The sequence below is a fragment of the Choloepus didactylus genome, chromosome 22 (assembly GCF_015220235.1).
Source record: "Choloepus didactylus isolate mChoDid1 chromosome 22, mChoDid1.pri, whole genome shotgun sequence".
In the NCBI taxonomy this organism is placed as follows: Eukaryota; Metazoa; Chordata; class Mammalia; order Pilosa; family Megalonychidae; genus Choloepus; species Choloepus didactylus.
Window position 1 is genome coordinate 29,923,784 of NC_051328.1, and position 20,443 is coordinate 29,944,226.

General features: G+C 53.3%; 1 protein-coding gene across 1 annotated transcript in view; it reads right to left on the reverse strand.

Annotated features, from left to right (window-relative positions):
- Positions 1-20,443, reverse strand: part of FA2H (fatty acid 2-hydroxylase) — a 48,912-nt gene that overhangs the window by 14,670 nt on the left and 13,799 nt on the right. Inside the window, exon 2 of the mRNA XM_037815904.1 lies at positions 7,941-8,033. Within this exon, the coding sequence (XP_037671832.1) occupies positions 7,941-8,033 (93 nt within the window). The remainder of the gene's footprint in view (positions 1-7,940; positions 8,034-20,443) is intronic.

A 20,443-nucleotide genomic window follows, 5' to 3' on the forward strand; every position in this document is an offset into this window, starting at 1 on the left:
CAGCACTGGCCTTCATGTGCTCCCAGCCCTGCAAAGCCAGCTCCACTATCACAGCCTTGGAGTAGGGGTAGGGGTCCCAGGGCAAGCAGGGAAGGTCACTGGACATTCTCTCTTTGTGCTTGCGGCTGGAGGAAAGGCCCAAAGATGGTTGTGGTTCCTGCCAGGTAAACTTGGCAGGTCCCAGGTGCTGGTGCTTTCCTGTGGTGGGGTGTTACTTCCTGCTTCTCAGGTTGGAAAGCGACCCAGGTGAGACCGGAGCCATCCGACCCAGCACCAGCTAAATCAGCCGATCAACCCAAACCGGCCTGGTAGCTGCTTCCTTCTTGGCCCCAGTCCCCATGCGTCCTTGGCCTCATCCCTTGGGTATGTAGGAGTCTAGGAGCAAAGGGATTCTGCTATCTCATTCCCTTGATCCCTCTGCTTCAGGTCTCTAAACAGGCACAGGCGTGCCCGTCTCCTCTCTCACCAGGGAAAAGAACTGCAGGAACCAGCTAGTGGCCTGTGTTTACACCTTATCTCACAGCAGCCTGCAGAACCCCACCTCAGAAAGGTCAGGATCAGGGTCATGGTGAGAGCTTGAGGTTCTGTCCCAACTGCAATAACATCGAGGGGCTAACCTGGAGCATTTGTCATGTGCCAAGCACGGTTCTAAACCCTTTAACGTGTATTAAATCATTTGATTCTCACTGTCCCCTATAGGTAGCTACTATTATTCTCCTCATTTTGCAGATAAAGAAACTGAGGCTAAGAGACTTGCCCAAGATTACCCAGTTATGTCTTCTTGATGAATTCACCCTTTATCATTGTGAAATGGCCATCTTGCTCCCTGATAACACTTCTTGTCCTGATGTCTGCTTTGTGTGATATGAACAGAGCCACACAGACATCCTTATGCTTAGCGTTTGCATGGTATATCTTTTTCCATCCTTTTTCTTTCACCCTGTCTATGTCTTTACATTTGAAGTACATCTCTTGCAGACAGCATGTAGTTGGGTCTTGCTTTTTTATCCACACAATCTCTGCCTTTTAACTGGAGTCTTTAGTCCATTTACATTTAATGTTGGGGTAGGTCTACCATCTTGCTATTTTTTTTCTATTTCTTTCCTTTGTTCTTCCTTTCTTGTCTTGTTTGCATAAATCAAGTATTTTAAAACATTCTATGTTATTTCCTCCATAGGCTCTTTTGCTCTGCCTTTTTAAGTGGTGGCTCTAAGGACGGTAACATGCATTCTTAACTTCTCACCATTTACCTTGAGTGAAACCCCTGGTTTTTATATGTTTCATTTTTGCATGTTACACATGATATCCCTCTGCCACCTCTTGTATGCTTAATCCAGGCTTTGCTACCGAGCCAACGAAGTTTCCAGCTATAGCATGGGGGTGGGTGGGTGGGAGGGTAGACAGCCCCCTTTCTCAGCCTAGCAGTGGTTTGGGCAAATTTTCACCTGTTAATTTATCTTATTTTATAAAGCAAGTAGGAAACAGCATAAGAATCTTAGGCTTAATTCACTTGAGACTCAACAAGAAATGACCAGGTGAGCAGCCAGCTGTGACTCCTGGATCCCACACTCCATCGTAAAGGGACTGGAACAAAAAGACGGAGCACTGTGGGAAGCTGGAACTACATTTCCGAAGGTGGTGTTGCAGGTGTGGTGGGGCAGAGATAGGAATTTATAACTTTGTGGGGACAGAGCCCCCTGCAGACAATGGTCTGTCATTGGGCTTCCCACTACCCTTTTGCCCTTTGGGCACGATTTCCGTTACTCCCTAGACATACCAGCGGACACTGCCACTTGTATGACGGCATATTGCTGTCTAGAGTCGGTCCAAAGGCTGCCTCCGGCTCTAAAGGACCTCAAACCCAAGTCCGTGGGCATCTCTGTGACGGAGCCCCCCTCAGTGCCCAGGGAGGAACCCCGAGAAGGCCTCTCCCTCCCCCGTGGAGACACCCCCTCAGTCACCTAAGGCTGACACCTGTCATTCTCCCACCAGAACCCCTGTCCTGCTCTTGCAGTTGCTCCCTTTCGGGGGAAGTAAAGTGAGCCCTCCAGGTGAGGACACAACCCCAGGCCTTGTGGCCTCCTCCCCAGTTTACAGATGAGCGGCTCTTGGGACGGGGTTGGCTGGTTCTTGAAGGGGGACTCCCTTCCTCCTGCCCCTCAGCGTGTGGCACTTCCTCGCGATTCCCGAGTGCTGGGACACTCGCCCTGTGGGCTCGACCCCCTGTGTGCTGGGGGTCCTTTCAGGGGTCCCTTTCAGTCCCGATCACTGAAGAAGAAAGTCTTGTGGGTGCTGACAGGTACCTGCTGAGCCTTTGTGGCAGGGCAGCTGGCTGGGTACTGGTTTTGAGAGGGGAGGATGGCAGGAGGTCCATCCTGGGGATCCAACGAGGTGGGACGAGGCTGAGATACTCCACTTTGCAGAGGCCCCCGTGCCCCCCAACTGTCCCACACAAAGGTCTTTTCCTCCAGAGCCAGCCTGGTCCTGGCCCTTTCTCACTCCTTTCTTCCCCGAGGCTTGGGGGACACAGGGAGGCTGGGTCAGGGGGAAGCGGAGAGGAAGAGGCTCCCACCACACATCTGGTTCCCAGCATCTGGGGGCTTTCACAGCTCCCTCACAAGAACTCATTCAATCCTTCTTTTAGGGCCATGGAACCTGAGGCTCAGCAAGGGTAAGTGATTCACTCAGGGTTACCAGCTAAAGCCAGGCTGTGTGGACAAAGGTGAGGATGTACCTGCTCTGAGTTGGGCTTGTTGGAGGGGGTTCCTCTGGTGAATGCAAAGACCCTAAGCAACAGGCGGGGCCCAGGAAGCAGGCACAGGTCGGGGTGAGCTGCGCCAAAGCACCATCTCCAGCCAGTGCCCTTGCTGCCCTGCCCCCTCCCCAGCCAGCTCTGCCCTCCACATCCTCCTCAGCCAGGCCTGCCCTCCTGCCCCCTCCCCAGCCAGCTCTGCTCCCACCCCAACAGGGGGGAGGGGGCCTCTCGTTCACTATGCCAGGAATGCAGCTGCCAGCAGGGCCCCAGCAGGGGGAAAAGCCAGCCTGCTGCCCAGGGGGTGGGCGGAGGGCATGTGCCAGGGTGAGGAGGGGGCTTCCTCCGCCCCCCCCCCCCCCCACTAAGTGGAACAGAACATTCCCAGGGGCAGCCCCAGCCCATGGGTGGGAAGCTCAGAATCTGCTTCTCCCAGATGGGGCAAATGTGAGGAGAGGGGCCAGCTGCCCGGTGCCAGCACCACCTCCCACCACCATGGCCATGAGCTCAGGCAATTGTTTAAAGAAATGTCCACCCAAACCCTGGAGCTCACAGCTCCAGGGCGGCTTTCTGAGCCAGGAGGCTGGAGGACGGGCTCCCAACCAGCAGGGTTGGCAGGGAGGGGGTGGGGACAAGAATCTGCCCACTGTATCCAAGAATCGGGCTTGGGCTTGGTTTGCAGGTCCACTTTTCTTTGTCAGCCTTAATTCTGGGAGTTAGGACCTCCTACCACCTCCTTTGACAGACGAGGACACGGTGGGCAGTCACTGGGTTGGATGCGCTGCTGGTGGGCGCTGGACCCAAGCCCTTTGGCCCCAGAGCCCAAGCTGCACCTCAGAGGAGGGCTCTCAGCCGAGGGGGTCCCCGGGGCCACAGATCCCCCAGCCCCAAGGCCGCCAGGACCCAGCAGGGGCGGCTGGCACGGTGGGCACTGGGGCAGTGAAGCAGGGTCCCCAGGCTCCTGGGCAGGCTAACTGGGGCTCCGCCGGACAGGCTCAGGTCCACAGGGGTGGACTGTGGAGACCAGGAGACCGGGCAGCTGGGGGGTCCTCGGGCAGCCCCGGGAGGGCCCAGGGAGAGCAAATGGGGAGCAGGGGCCACAGGGCTGCCCTGCCCTGTCCCTAAGCCAGGCGGGCGCACCTTTCACCTGCAGCACTCCTGACGCAGACCCTCCTGACAACTGTCTGTGGCCCCCGGGGGCGTCTCCTTAACCCCCTGACCCCTGCCCTCTGCCCTGGGGGACTCTGAGCATGTGCACAGCTGTTTCTGAAGGGGGGCCAGGAGCCCCGGGCCCTGCCAGGACAGTCCCGGGAGGTCCCCGCGATCCCTCAGGTGGAAGGGGCTCGAGGGGAGCGGCAAGGCTGGGCTGCTGATCCAGGAAGTGAGCCGGGAAGTGACCCTGGAGGTGATGTGGGAGGTGACGCAGGAGGCCACATCTCTGGGCCCAGCCAGCCCCTCGGCAGCCCAGCAGGTCCTTCCCCAGGCAGGGTGGCCAACGGCCCTCTGCTCTGACCCAGGGGCTCTTTCCCTGAGTCCTCAGGGTCTCCAAAGCAGCCCACCCAAGGGTCTCCAAAGGGAAAAGAAGGTGTGGGCAGCACCAAGCCCTTCCCCAGGCCCAGACCCCCCGTGCTGCAGCCCCTGCTGTCGGGGTGGAGGTGGGGAGCAGGAGTTGGGAGAGGAGCCCCCGCTGCTCCATTTGCCTGGCCACTCACCCTGACTCCTGAGGGGCTGGTGGCCAGCGAGTGGCCCTGGAGCGGCAGCGGGGTGGCCCCCTGGGTCGGGGCAAGGCCGGGGGGCTGTGGAGAGGCCGCCTGTCCCCCCACCCAGCCCCCCACCCCACCAGTTGCTCCAGGACACGCGGAGGGGACAGGGAGGGGACGCACTAGCGGGCTAACGGACCGGGTGGCTTTGGCAAGAGACTTCCACCCTCTTCCTAAGTTAGGTTAATTATGATCTTTATCCCCTTGTTAGAAGGATTAAATCAGTTAACAGTCAAGATGTTTGAAGGCTTGGCAGAGTGTCTGGCGCATGGTAAGAGCTCAATGAAAGAACCATGAATTACTAGAACGTGACTCTGCTGCCCGGGGGATCTCTGTTGCCAGGGAGATCTGGGGGATCCGGTGGTGGATCCGGATCCGGGCAGGGAGGCCGGCTCCGAAGTGGGAGGGGAAAACCCACAGGGAAGGACAAGAGAAATGACTAGAAGAAGTCACAGGACCAACGGGACAGGTGAGCCCAAAGCAGAAGCAGGGAGTAGCTCTGGCTACCCACACTGGGTGAGCCCCAGGTGGGCTCAGGTTCCAGAAAATAGGAAGAGATGTGTAGGATGAGAAGCCATAACGTGGCCTGTGGTCCCACAGGGAAGCCTGGATTCTGCCTGGCCAGGTGACAGAAGGGATGATTAGAAACTGTTCCAGAGAATTCCCTGCAGAGCGGACGGTGGGGGCCCCGCCTGACCCTAGGCAGGGCAGGTATCCAGCACCCTCTCCCATCGACTTTTGGCCCTGGCACCCCCAGCCCAGTCTCCCCTCCCTCTTTCCAGAATGCCCCGCTCTCTGCCCAGCTTCCAGGGCTGGGGAGGCTGGGCCAGGGGAGCCCAAGACCCCCTTCCTCAGCTGTACCCAGAGGGGCTTAGCCGCAATGCAGAGCAGGATGGCAAGTCCCTCTGTCCTGGGGAGCCCTCTCGGCCCCCCTCCACAGCTCCTCCAGGTCCAGGCCCACAGGGCCCCGCAAGCGCCCCAGGGCTGGGGCTGACATGGACACAGGGGAGCAGCCTTCCCACTGCAGGGCTGACGTCAGACCAGGGCATGTGGCAGGATCAGATCAGGGGATGTGGGCCCTCCCCGCTGCACCACCTGCCCTGAAGGTGACACAGGAGTAGGACGTTTTGGAAATTAAAAGAAGAAGAAAGAAAAGCACAGCCTGATTCACCCTTCCTGGGAAGCTCAGCTCCCAGTGCTTCTCAGGGCGGCTGGGGGAGCGCCAAGGCAGACCTCACATCCACCCCAGCAGGGTGGGGATGCCCCGCCAACTCGGTGTCCACTCCCCTTCATGGCCAGCCTTTGTCCCCTTGCTCAGCCAGGGACACAGGGAAGGAGGGAGTGGGAGAGAACGTGTTTGTGGGAGAGAATGAAAGAGATGGGAGGTAAGCCCCTGGCTGGATGCCCGGGGGCAAGGGAGCACCGAGCCTCTCCTCCGCGGGTAGCACAGGCATCCTGGTGGACTGGCCGGGGTGACCTGAGCTTCCTGGGCCCTGATCCTCCCCAGGGATGGGCCGCCGTGAATCTGCAGGTGGGGAGCAGTGACGAGGTCTTCCCGGAGCAGGGCAGGCAATGCTGGGCCGCGCGCCCCCAGCCAGCTCAAGCGACAGCCCCCGCCCCTCCAGGACGGTGCTTTCCTGGCCACTCCACCCCAGTGGCTGCCCCGTATGTGTCCAGCCCTGTCCAGCTGTCTCTTTAGGGTATTTTCTTTGCAACCCTTAACCCCTAAGCAAAGCCTATAGATGCTGGCCCCCCAAGGACCCCTTCTCAGCCCTTCCTTCTAGGACAACTCATTGCCCATGCACAGCCTGGAGCAAGGGGCATGCCCCAGCCCACTCTCTGGTCCCCTCTCTATTTCCCAACTCCCCTCCTCTCCCTCCACAGCTCCTCCTTTTCCAGGCGAGGTCCTGTCCCACTCAAGCCAGCTGGCTCCCCTTCCTTCCTGCCCATGTGCAGAGCAGGCCAAGTCCCCAAAGGCTTCAAGAGAAGTCTGCCATTTGGACAAGACTCCCCAGTCTCAGAAACTGGCCTGGATGTCACCCATGCCCAGCCTGATGGTTAATGAGCACCTGTGGCCCAGCCCAGCCCAGCCCAGGAGTCAAGGCCAGGAAACCGGGTCCCACAAGCATGGGAGGTGCACTCCATGGCCTGGGCAAACCCTGCCTCTCCCTGGTTTCTATTTTCCTTTTGATTACCTGGGCCCCAGACGTCACCTTAATTTCCTCTGGCTGCCAGCTGGGGTTGAAAGATGGAGCCAGACAGCTGATGGGTGGAGGCGGCATAGCCTCCCCAAAGGGGTGTTTGGGGCCTGGCCCTATGCAGAGACCTCCCCCTGTACAGCTTTCCCCAAAGAGGGTGGAGTACAGAGTCACTGCCCAGATGATCAACTCGGGCACCCAAAGATGGCTTTGGGCTGATGGGTTCACCCAAAGGCACTGGCCATCGCTGTGTGACAGGTGCCATCTCCAAGTTCCTGGGGCCAGGGCCTCAGGAGCCTTGGCCAAAGGGACCCAGTGAACAGTCAGCTCTGTGGGGTCCCTATGTCTCCTCTGGGTTGCTTCTGTTCCTTGTATGGATTGCCTGCATCTTACTATGTTACCACCATGTTTACACACCTGTCCTTCCCATTGGTTGTGAGCTCCCTGAGGGCAGGGTACTGTCCCATCATCTCTGTGTCCCCGGAGCCCCACCCAGGCCCAGCAGAGGGCCCAGAGATTAGGGAACTTACGGACAGACACACTTTGCATCTGCTGCAAGAGGAAATGCAATGTGGCCTTTGGAAATGGCACCCAAGCCTTGCACCCAGGCAATGCTGCCTTTCCCTCTTTCCCCACCAAGTGGCTCTGTGTTGATCTGTGACCTCTCAGCTCCTTGAGGCCTCTCCAAATTAACAAATGGAGTCTGCTTTATGCAAGATGCTGGCCTCTAAACACCAAGAGAGGTTTGTAGGAGGGCCCTCAGACACCTCCAGCTTTCCCCAAACCCCGTGGATGCCTCCAGCCCTCTCCCCTCTGGCCTCAGCAGGCTCCCACACCCGGGCCAGCCAGAGACTCTTCCAGCAGATTGCTGGTGTCTGGGGCAACTCTGCCTTGTGCACTGGCCAAGCTGGGTGCAGCTGGGTCTGCTTGCCCTGTCATCACCCCTTCCCAGCTGCAGGGAAGGCCTCTTCTTCTCCAGGGGTGTTTGGGGCCTGGTCCTGTGCAGAGACCTCACCCTGTGCAGCTTTCCCCAGCTTTCCACCACAATGCACCCACTGCAACCTCCTGCCTGGCTTTGCTGTCCCTGGTCATGTTTGTGAGGTGTGGCTACCTGCTGGCCCTGCCTTGTCCTCCCTGGGCTCCCATTACCAACCCTGTGGCCTTTGGCTGCACAGCCCCTCTCCCCGCCCCGGGAGCTGCGACCTCGACCCGCTCCGTCCATGCCAGTACCTTCTCCCAATCCACCTCTTCGAACCTTGGTTCCATCGCAGGGTCTGTCTTCTGAGTTTCTGCAGCAGCTACAGCCCCATTCTCCACACAACTCTAGGAAGAGAAGAGAAGAGAAGGTGGTCGCTCCCATGGAGGGGGAAGAGAACCAAGCCCCCAAGCACCCCAGAACAAGGGAGCAGCGAGCGGCAGGAGCCCAGCGGGTGCGGCAGGGCAGACGGAAACCAAGGACACTGAGTGCTTTTGAAGACAGATGGACACCCGTGTGGGTGGTATTATGTTGTGCACTTTTCTTCTCCCTTATAAAAAATAAACCTGCCAAAATCAAAGGGGCAGAACGATCCAGGAGGGGGAATACGTTGGCTGAAAGCCTCTAGGGAAAGGAGAGCTGTGAGTGGGAATGATGTGGGCCCCACTCCGGGTCCTGGGCAGGCGTTGGGCACAGGCAGTCACAGGGTGGCACTGGGCAGCTGGCGGTGCACACCGTACCACGCCCGAGCACTGCCCTGCCGCCCCCTCCCTGGCTGATTCAACAGAGCCTGCGGGTCACAGGCTGGGGCTGCCGCTCCACGTGCCCACAAGCACTAAGCTAAGCAGGGAACAGCGAGACTGCCCGTCCCGCCACCCCACGCCTGGGTTGGCAGCTGCATGGGGGGCGGCGCTGGCAGAAGGGGGCCACAAGGTTAAAGCGAACTGGCAAAGGGCAAAGCGAGAAGGAAATGGAATGTGCTTGGGAAAATCACACAGCCTCGCCGGTGCTGATGTCACACGGGGTGTGGCCCGAGGGAGAAGGCCGCGTGAAAGTCAAACTCATGCTTCTCGGTCGGGAGCGTGGGGAGAGCACTGGCCGGTGGGGCTTGCCTGCTGAGCCCCTGCGAATGGCGGGGGGGGGTGTCCTCGGAAGCTGGGTAGTGGAAAGGGGCTATTTGAGCAGCAGTTGGGGTTTCTGTTGCCAAAACTTTTACATCTTTTGCTTTCAAATGAACCCGAGAGAACCTGATGATGACACTGACCACGTTGGTATTTTGTGGGAGAAACCACACGCAACCCAAATAAAAGCCAGCTTTGGTGGCTCTCTCTTAGTCCGTGAATCTCGGTATTTTTAGCCTGTGTCACCATGCTGATACCTGAATTTAAGATGAAAAAACAACTCTGATGCTCCCTTGAGGACAAGGACGAGGGGATTTTGTAGCACATCAGAGAGAGAAGCCCCCTAAACACCCAAGAGAAACCTAGTTCCCTTTTCTTATGTAGTAGTTTGATAACCTGGTCCTTCTAGTTCTGTTTTGCCCTCAAAACACCGCCAAGTATCCCCAGTCACCACGCTCTTTGTTTTCTCAGCAAAACAGTCACCCAAAGCAGGGTAGATTATCCTGCATATTATCATTTAAAGTTTTTGACTGTGCTTCACTTTTCAGAAATCCCTGAGTGGCAGACAGAGGTCCATTTTGGAAACATCAACTTCAACAACTTCTGGGAGCCTGAGACGGGGCCTCTGCCTCACTGCCTCGGGGCCCTGGAGCCGAAGCCTCATCCAACCAGCTTATGTCCAACGTTGCTGGGCTGCGTTCTGGTAACTCCAGGCCTTCTGCTCAGTCGGTGCCTCCAGGCTTCCAGGCACCACTCCTGGTTCTGCCCCGCTAGGACTGCACCCCTGACAGACTGAGAGATATTTGAGGACAGCCAATACTCCCACCTCCTGCTAAGTCTGCTTTGCCCCAGAACCCTCTCGGGACACAGTAGGGCCCCCTGAGCATTCTGGTTGGTCCATGTTACTCTCACAAGGCAGGTGTGGTAGGCCCGGTGCGGAACACAGCAGGGCTCCACCTCCCTCCTATGGAACATCCTACTTTGATCACGGTAACTGAGCTCCCATGGGCTCTTTTGGCTGCCACCCTACGTGGCTCATCCACTTAGCTTATGGCTGCCTGAAGCTGTTTTCATGGACCACAGTTGCTGGTATCGTTGGAGAGCTGGTGTGGTCCAGGAGGTGATTTGGACCTGCAGACCTGCTCCCTGGAGGGCCACAAAAGATGGGGAGATGGATGGGAGGGCAGCAGACAGTGGGAAAGGGGGTATAGAAGGGCACCCCCTGATTCCATGTCAGCCTCCTTGTTAGGGGCTGGTGGGCTCTGTGAAGTATCCCTAAGGCCCCCTACCACTTCCCTCCCATGGAGCTCTCTTCCACATCCACTGCTTTCATTCATTTATTAACCGACACATATGTCTGAGCATCTGATGCCCCAAGCATCATCTCAGAAGACTCACAAACATCTCTCTCTGATGCTTGCCTCACTCCTTGCCCCAGGAGTTTCCCACTGCCCACATCACAGCCTCACCTGAAAGTCCTGCTTGCAAACCCTTTGATGCAACATTCCTAAAAGTGAAAACACAGTCACCCTCTGCCAGTCAGATTATTCTAGACTTCCCTGTAGTTCAAGTCTTTTTCCCTATATTCCCAACTCCGCTCCTGTTATGCCCTTGGATTAGCCCTATTTTTTCCCACTAGCCAAAAGGGAAAACTTGCCATTTTTTAACATGTCTCGCATTTTCCTGCTCAAATGTCACCCTGTCCAGGATGATGACAGCAGTTAATATTTCATGAATGTCTACTCTGTGCCCAGTCCTTTAATCTTCCTAACAGCCAGATGAAATAGGCACGATCATTATTCCCATTTGACAGATGAGGGAACCAAGGCAAGAGCTACTGAGCAGTAGAGCCAGGGCTTGAATCCAGCAGTTGGCCTCTGGAATATTCTCTTCTTCCCTAACCATTCTAGCAAGAAACAATCTCTTCTTTTTCAAACTTTTGTGAAGTCATACTTGCCATGCAACACTCTGCCTTAGTTGGGTTTTAACTTTCCTGCCTCTTGTTTTCACATGCAGTTTGCTGACCACACACGTGGGTATTTATGCGGCCATCTGATGAAACGTGTGGGTAATTACATGGTTTGTCTGCTGACACTCCAGAGCCCCAGGGAGTAAGGTCACAAGTGACAGACAAATCCCAGGAGTGACCATACCAGCAAGGCACTGTCTGGTGACCTCCTTAGGGCCACACCCCTCCCTGGCAGAAGCCTGGGTTCTTACCACCAGAATTTACTTACCCCCAACAAGGACAGGAGAGTCCAAGGACAGGCAGACAAGCTCTGCATCCCCCTCTCCAGTAGCAGAAACCCCCATAAAAATAGGTGCTAACACTATATAGATAACACCTCTTAGCCTTTAATGTATTGGAATAGCTAGAAGTGAATGCCTGGGGCTGCCAAGCTCCAGCCCAGCAGTCTGGACTCCTGAAGACAATTATATAATAATGTAGATTACAAGGGGTCACAGTGTGATTGTGAAGACCTTGTGGATCACACCCCCTTTATCTAGTGTATGGATGAGTAGAAAAATGGGGATAAAAACTAAAGGACAAATGGGGTGGGATGGGGGGATGATTTGGGTGTTCTTTTTTCACTTTTATTTTTTATTCTTGTTCTGGTTCTTTCTGATGTAAGGAAAATGTTCAGAGACAGATTGTGGTGATGAATGCATAACTATGTTATCATACTGTGGACAGTGGATTGTATACCATGGATGATTGTATGGTGTGTGAATGTATTTCAATAAAACTGAATTTAATAATAATAAAAAAATGGGTGCTAATATTTCAAAATAGACCCCATAAGTAAAGGGCAGCGTCAGGGTGACAGATGACCCCCCCCTGCCCCGAGCACCTTTCATTGACTGTTTTCCTGAGACTCTTTCTGTGATTTCAGAAGGTCTGAGAACCTTCTCCACAGGCAGAGAAGACAAAGACTTTCCCGAAAAGGGTCTCTCGTTCCCCCTCCGGAGGCTTCCTCCATCTGAACCTCAGGGACTGGGGGTCCAGGAACTGAGTCCTGCTAGAGCTGCTGCACCTCACATGCTGATCTGGGTCACATTTTCCAGACTTCCATGCTCCACCTTTATCTTACAGGTGAGCCAGGCTCACCTTTGAATTCCACAGGCAAACGCCTTCCATGAATCAGAAGTCACTTAAAGGTCATTCCTTGGAACTAGGGTGCAACCCAAACTTTAAAAGACTTTTAAAAAAAGTAAGTTTCTTTGAAACTTCCATAATGCATTATTTAAAAGACTCTCCTTTTCCTGGACGCCAGCCAAAGGAAGGTTTAAAATCCAAAAGGCAGCTAACGTGAAGAATCCGCGTGCTCTTTTCAAGTATATGTAGGTTGTTCTGGGGGAGGGCTTTGGATTGAGTAAATTCAGTATTTGGTAAGGGGAATGAGTAATCTGGTAGTCAGATAGTCAGACTTACATTGGCTTTCACAAGATCCATCAGCCCAAGTATCAACAAGTGAGGCCAACACACCTGGGTTGAGTGACAGCTTTCTCAGAGAGCCCACTTGGGGTACACAAGACTGTCCGAGGGCAATAAGAATGGTATTGAAGACTGAGCCCTGCATCCTGGCCCCTCCTGGGGAGGGCAGGTAGGCGATCCTGTCAGCAGCCCTTTTGTGGGCAGGCCCATGGCCATGAGGGGAGAGGCCTGGTGTGAATCTGCAAGGTGGTCCTCAGAGCTGAAAGCACCTTGCTCACCTCATGTTTGCTTGTTGACTGTCTCCCAGGCTGGGACATGGGCCCTGTGAGGGTAGAGACCCTGCTTACCTCCCTGACTGCTGAGCCCCTGCTGCCTGGCCCCAATACTTGTCCAACGACCACATTAATGAGTACACGGGAGGCCTGTTTCAGATCTGCAGGCCCAGAACTGGAGCAGCCACCAGAGTGTGGCAGGGACAGGCAGGAACGGAGTTGCCTCGATACCTTCCACAGCCAGCGTCTACTTGGAGAGAGAAGGTCAAGCACAAGGAATGGCTGGTGTGCTCTACCCAGGAGACCACCCACACTGCCAGAGCCACCCAACACGCTAAGCAATATGGTGGCAGGTGAGGAGGGCATTTTAATCTCCTTAGATGCCCCCAGCCACAGTCTGAGGCTGCATGGGCGAGAAGTCAGCGAGACAGCAGCACCAGCTCCTTCTCCCAGCTCAATGCCAATTCCTGGCAGATTGTGAAGTGTTAGTTCCTCTCAGGTCAGCCCACACTCTCCTCTCATGGAGATGGCCCCGTGGACCAACACTGCCTCTTCTTGTGGGCTCCCTTCCCCACTACCTCTTTCACACAGAGTCCAATACCTCCCACCTCTGGAAACTCAGACAGGGCCTGGGACTTGCTCCCTGCCAGCTCCCTGGAGTTCCCAGCCAGTTCCCCTGACACACCCACTGGGGAAGCAGCCCTCAGGGAAAGTAGCCAGACCAGCCGTCTACTTCCAGACCCTCCAGACTCTGTTCTAGACCAGGGGACATGGTCTCACACCAGGCTCTAGGACCAACTTGCTGGGTGACACAGGGACCTTTGTGCCAGAAGAAGAAGTTGTTTTTCTCTGGCAAAGGCACTGGGAGTTACGGCTTTGTCCCCGGAGGCCAGGCACGCGGCCTCCCTGAGTGAAGCAGGTGGAATGTGGTCTCATAATACAGACCCATTTTGTTTATATATTAAACAGGTAGGAATATTCTCCACTTCCACAAAGAAAAAAGTTTGCCCTAATTTTTCTTAAGCCATGAGGCACTCTTTTGCTAGAGATGTTGGTGCAGGGCCAAAGGAAACACAAGGGCAGGACTCACTGGCCAAGGCAACAGGGAAAGGGGGAGACTGCGGTGAGCAAGAGGGATTATGCCCATATACGGGGACAGCCCTCCGCAGAGGCCTAGGTCATGTGAGGATTTTTTTTTGAAAGCTGGAAAACTAGATTTTTATGTGAAGTTTCCAGAGTATAAAATCTGAGTCAATTGAAAACAACCAAAAAATGCTGCGGGCCAAATCGACATGTCCGAACACAAACCCAGCCCCTGGCCTCCTGCCTCACGTGGAGCCTCAGAGGAGCCCCGGGACGGGCAGGGCCAGGGCCAGAGCAGCGATTCTGTTCTCCCCAACAAAGTCCAGGACAGGGAAGCTGGGCAGGGGGCCCAGAGGCACCCCCTGGGGGCAGGCCTGTGGGGTCAGCCGCACCAAGGTGCTGGGCAGGGTTGGTGACAGACTGGCACTGGGGGAGCCAGAGCCCCAGCCAGGCTCAACGAAGGATGAGCCCTGGCCTCCTCCTCCTCCCTGAGTCAGGGCTCTGGGGGCTGGCCTCAAGAGGATGCAGGGCGGGGGATCAGAAGCGGGAGGTGGACGCTGATTTTCAGTCTTTCTCCTCCCCTGTGGCAGGGCAAAAGGAGACAAAATCTGTGAGGGCAAAGGGATCAAGGGAGAAACCCAGGCCATGCATCAGAGATGTTATCTCTGGGGCCCCCTCCCCATGTAGAGGCCTGAACAGTGTCCCCTGGGGTCAAGACAGGGCCATAGAACTCAACCAGCTGAGGAGGTGGCCAAGACGATATGGAGACCAGAGCTGCCATCTCACCCTGTGCCTGGGAGGAGCAGAGGTGGCGCGGGCTGAAGCCAGGTCCAGCCAGGGTCTCAGCCAACACAGCATGTCTGGTGCGGCCCACAGAAAGGCATTTGAGTAAACCCACCCTAGCCCACTGTTTCTGATCTAGCAGCCGGTGCAGGGATGGGGGGTGGGGGTGCTTCCCCCTTCTTTGGGGCCTGAGCAGCTACTCTCCAGTTCTCCCCACATGGAAAGGCTGTGTGTGGGAGGCAGGCTGTGCAGGGAATCAAGCAAGCCACAGCCCCCCTTCATGCAAACTGAGGGCCAAGCTTGACATATTCTGCACCCCCCACTGCCCCCCACCATGTGGCTCCTGGGACAGCCCCACCACCCCCATTGCATGCGCCCTTACTGCAGACCTGTGCACCCAGCTTCTCACTGGTATCCACTCAGCCTCAAAAGTGCTGCTTCACAGATGGGGAAACTGAGGCACCGAGGGACTATGTCACTCATTCAAGAGCCTCTTAAGCAAGTGCTGGCACAGCCAGATAGGAATCTACCTCCAGGGCCACCCTCCCCTCTCCCCTCTAGAAGGGCTCACTGAGGGGGCACTCCCAGCCCTGGGCTGTAGCCTCTGCCTTAGCCCCAAGCCCTCCTCCAGCACCCCAGACCCCGGTGTCCCTAGACTGGGTTTGCTTGGAAGGTGCATGACGGGGAGAAAAGAGAAGAACAACAGAAAGCTGCACTCTGCTCCACAAACAAGTCCACCATAGAGTGGTGTGAAAGGAAGCAGTGTGCGGCCTGGTGGGGGCCACCGGGGGCAGGGGGTGGTATAAAGGATCGTTGTTTGGGACCGCCGGGGCTGGGCACTGAGGGACAGACAGATGGCCTTTTATCCCACAGCCTTTGGCCTGAAAACCCTTTTTCTGAAATGAGAGGGTGCCCCAGACCCTGCGTCCAGCTGTCCCCACCCTAGGGGGGCCCAGAGGAAGATGGGGGCTCGGGGTGTCTCGGCACACCTGGGTGGCACGCGGCCTTGGGGTGGGTAGGAAGTGGCTGGCCTGGGTAGGAAGATGGGGGGGGTGTGGGGCTGTGCCTGAGCCCCACCCTGCCACTGAGTGGTCCACAGGATGGTCCCCAGGCAGCAGCCTCCTCCCAGCTGCTTGTTTCCGGAGCAAGAAACTTTTGGCTAAAAGAGATGCATTGCTAGCTCCTAATCAGATGCCAGGCCCCCCCTCTGAGGGGGCGAGGCCCCATAGACAAGGGAGCTAAACCTGGTGAGTGACCGCCAGGGGACCTCAAAGGCATGCCCACACCTTCGCCCTCCCCGCGGTCATTGCAAAGTGATAGCTTTGCAGGCCACTGTAGAAAAGAAAAGAAAAGGGAAAATAGTGGGCAACGTATGCTGAGATGTCATCATTTCCCCGTTGAGCAGCTGCGAAGAGACGCACGAGAAGACTGTGCCGGCCCTGTGGCCTTGCGTTCAGTCCACCGTGGACCAGGCCTTGTGTCTGCTCAGGGAAGGAGCCCCTCTGATGACACGGTCAGCAGCCCTGTCACCAGCAGCAGAAGCAGGCCCAGGTGGGCAGGCCAGCATACCAGAAAAGGGGGCCAGGGGTTAGAAGATATTAAATTATCACCCCAAACTTCTTAGGATGTCTCCACAAATCTCAGAGGACCAAGAATTTGATTCTCTATCATGTCCTGCCGTGCACCCCGGCATCCAACTGGACCATCTGCAACCACGCGGCTCCTCCCCTCTCCAGCCTCTGACCTCGGAGCAGGGCTGCTCTTCAGGGAATGCACCAGGGTTTTTTTTTTTTTTTTTTCCCTCAATGAATGCCTTATCTGGGGACCTGGAGATGCCCAAAGAGTAAATCCCCTTCTTGAGCAGGGGGAGTTGGGGGCTTGACCTGGGCTTGGTCAGGGTCAACAAGGGGGGCTCTCTGTGATTCACCCCTTGGCCCTGAATCCTGCCTGGAGTTGCAGAGGTAGGATGGATGGCACCCGAGTTTCAATTCTGATCAACAGAATCAGCAGCCTACAGGAAATTTACCCTTTAGATAAGAGATTTCAGTCTTGAACTAAAAGTCTAAGCCCTCAAGTCACCTCAGGTAGGCTCATGGATGTGTTATCCACTAGGAAAATGGATTAAAATATATTTACTTTATTATATGTAATATATATAATTAAATACACATAAAATGTATTATTTCCTCACTGACCAACTTCTGTAATGAAATGAATTTCAGATCTATTATGTAACTCTCCAGTCTGTAAGAATTTTTTGCAAAATACTATATTTTGCTATTTTCTAAAGGAGAAACAAGACCATCAATTAACAAATAATTTTATACATCATGATTTGAGAAACAATATTCTTCAAATTGTCTTTTATAATCTAATAATTTAAGAAAAATAAGCGTTTTCTCCATTATTTACATAGTGGTAAATGATTATATTAGGGAAAGCAATAAAAGCCACTGAACTGCTTGGTAAACAAATCAAAACAACAACAAAATAACCTGTTTCACACCTACTTTTTCTTTTTACCGATTAAAACAATTTTTCTCTCCCCCTGCCCAACCATTCAGTCTCTTCCCATTTATAGCCGAGGATATTTAAGCTGACTTGTCTTGGGTGGCATGGTTAGTTATGGAACACAAGTCTGCTGGACTCTAAGCTGTTTAACTTATTTTTCTTGCCTAATTGCTTTGGCTAACACTTTCAATACAATGTTGAATAATGTGTCCTTATCTTTTTCTTGGTCTTAGAGGGAAAGCTTTCAGTCTTTCCCCACTGAGTATGAGCTTAGTTGTAAGCTTTTTACAAATGCTTTTTTTCATGTTGAGGAAGTTCCCTTCTACTCCTAGTTTTCTGAGTGTTTTGTATCATAAAAGGATGTTGGATTTTGTCAAATGCCTTTTCTGCATTGAGATGAACATATTATCTTTTTTCCCTTCAGTCTATTAATGTGGTGTATTATATTCATTGCTTTTCTTGTGTTGAACCCCCCTTGCATTCCTGGGAAAAATCCCACTTTGTTATGGTGTATGATCCTTTTAATATGCTATTGGATTGGGTTTGGTGACTATTTTTGCATGCATATTCATAAGGGATATTGGTGTAGCCTTCTTTTCTTGTGATGTCTTCATCAGTGGACTCTAAGCCTATGTCCTCTTTTCCACTGCTGCTCTACACTCTCATTTAACCTGATAACTACCAAACCCACTGCACATTTCTTAAACCAGAAAACTCCACACAGTGAGCCCTAGAACCAGTGTCTCCTGGTGAGCTATAGACTACACCCTATGGTTTATGCACATTAAACACCATGTTTTACATTCTTCACCATTATGGTGTTTCAGCCCCAGGGGATGATGTCCTTGAACAACCTCATGTCAAGTTGTCCTTCTGGGTAGCCACGGCCTGCCTGACATGGCCATAGATGAAGGACTTCACAGAGTACATGGTTCAGTATGGGCAAGCCGAGCAGACAAGAAGGAGCCATTGGTAAATGAAGCAGGGACATCAGCTTCCTGGACCAGATCTCCAGAATAGGATACCATTATCCCAGAGAGAAACACCCTGCAGCTCTGGACCACAGCTCTAGACCAGCACTGCCCAACAGAATTTTCCGCAGTGAAGGACATGTCTATATCTGTGCCATTCAATATGGTAGACACTAGCCATTGTGTCTATTGTACATCTTAAATAGGGCTAGTGTGAATGAGGAATTGAATTTTTTAATTTATTTTAATTAATTTAAATGTGAATAGCTACATGAGGCTAGTGACTACCATACTGGACAGCACAGCTCATAACTCATAAATTCAACTACCTATTTGAAATCTCCACTTGAGTGTTTCCTTGTCATCTCAAATCTAATGTGACCCCAGTGGAACGTAGATCCCTCCACCCCAAACCTGTGCCCCCCACCCCCACCCCGGTATTCATCATTTCCATAAACCACACCACTCAGTTGTTCAGGCCAAAACCTTGGCATCATCCTCAGCATCTCCCTCCATTTCTTCTCTCTCAGCATCAAATCCATCAGCAAGTTCTAGTGATTCTACCTCCAAGACACTTCCAAATTCCATCTATTTCTCTCCATCCTCATGGATACCCAGTCCAGGCCACCTTCCTCTGTTAACTGGACAACTTCAATGGCTTCTGAGTTCTCTGTCTGCTTCCATTCTTGACCCCCTTCAATCCACCCTCCACGTGGCAGCCAGAATGCTCTGATAAAATATACAGTGACTTTGCCAATCCTGTGCTTAAAACCCTAGTGGCTCCCCACTGCTCTCAGAATAAAACCCAAATCCTTTACAATGACCCACAAACCTGCTGAGGCAGGGCCCCTGCTTATGTCTCCACTTCACCTGCCCAACTTCACCAGAGTCTCCTTTTGGATTCATGATGTTTCCACGTCCTGTCACACCTCCGGGCCCTTGCACCTCAGAATGTTTTCTACCCAGATCTTCTTAGGATAGCTCCCTTTCCTCCATCAAATGCCAGCTCCTCAAGAAGCCTTCCCTGAGCACCTATCAGAAGCTGTGGTTGCCACTGTCACCACCTATCAGGAATGGTTCCTTAACAGAAGCTGGAGCTGAGGGCTTCATAATCACACTGTTTTGGTTTTAATAGACATGTTCTGTTACACAGATCTCATTCAATCTCATTGTAGTACACACAATCCTGCTGCGGATGCAGGCAATGGGGACATCAAGGCCCAGAGAAGTTAAACGACTAGCTCAAAGTCAAGAGCCAATAAGGCCCAGAGCCAGGGCTAGAACTCAGGTCTTTGGACTCTAGATCCCTTGCTCCTTCCTCACCACAGCGGGCCACAAGTGGCCTTCCTGTCCAATATCCACTGCACAACTGCTCTGTGCCAGGCTCCAAGCTGGAAGCCTATGGACGCTGACTGTCTAACAACCCCAAGAGATCTGCCCACTGAGCCATTTTCAAGGCCTCCATTTTTCCATCTCCATTTAATGCTGCTACTGAGTCACATGGGGTACTTGTTAAAAATTCAGGTATCTGGGGTCTTGCCGGTTTGGGGAGTAGCCCAAGGGTTTTAAAAATTAAAATAAAAAATTTTTATGTCTTATGTTAATTATTTCTTTGAGTTACTTTTTTTCCCCACTCAAGTGAAAGCTCAAACTTTTCATGAGTTTTCAACATCAATGATCAACCATTCTCCAGGATACACCCTACTAACTTCCATCTAAGTTGTCTGAGTTTCAGCAGCTGTTTAATAATATCAGTGGACACGCGATCCCTTGCCACAAGAACCCATTTGCACGCCACTATTTTGTTTCGTCTTTCCACTCACAGCATAAGAGCATATCTGTGAGTGATTTCCAACATTCTGTTATGACAAATTTCAATCACACAACACACCTGGAAGAATCTCCCCGTGAGCACCTGTATCCCCTGGCTCCTACCATTCACATTTCACTGTTTCTTTTTAAAAATGATCTTTAAAAAAAGGCTTGTGTACAGCAACATCTAACCATTGCACTCATGCAGTCATATTCTTAGGAGTGATAACTAAATCCGTGTTAAATTTATTTGCCTCATTTTTAAAAAAAAAATGGGTATAATTTTCTTACAACAAAAAGGCAGAGATCTTAAGCATATAGTTTGATACATTTTGATAAACATACATTTCCTTGCAGCCAATGTCCAAATCAAGATGTAGAACATTTCCATCACCCCAGAGAGCCCCAGGAATCTGTTTTTAGTGAGTTCCTCATGTGCTTCTGATGAAAGGAATGGGGGGTGGTATGTGTAGGGAGGGTAGGCAGCTAGTTCCCTTGGCCGGAGGGACAAGAATTCGAGAATTACAGGGGTTTCCAAAACAGGTGCCAGGTTCCCTGTCAGCCAATGGCTGCTTCTCTGCTCTCCTAGCCTACAGTGGCGCTTGCACACACACACAGAACTTGCCCTGCAGGCACCTCCTCCTCTGACCAGAGGCTGCCAAGAAAGAAAGCAGGAAGGATACACAGGACCCGCCCAAATACCTGAGTTCCAGCTGCAAGGCTGTTTGCAGACCCTCTACCCCCTTCCCTGCATTCCCTGGCTTAAAT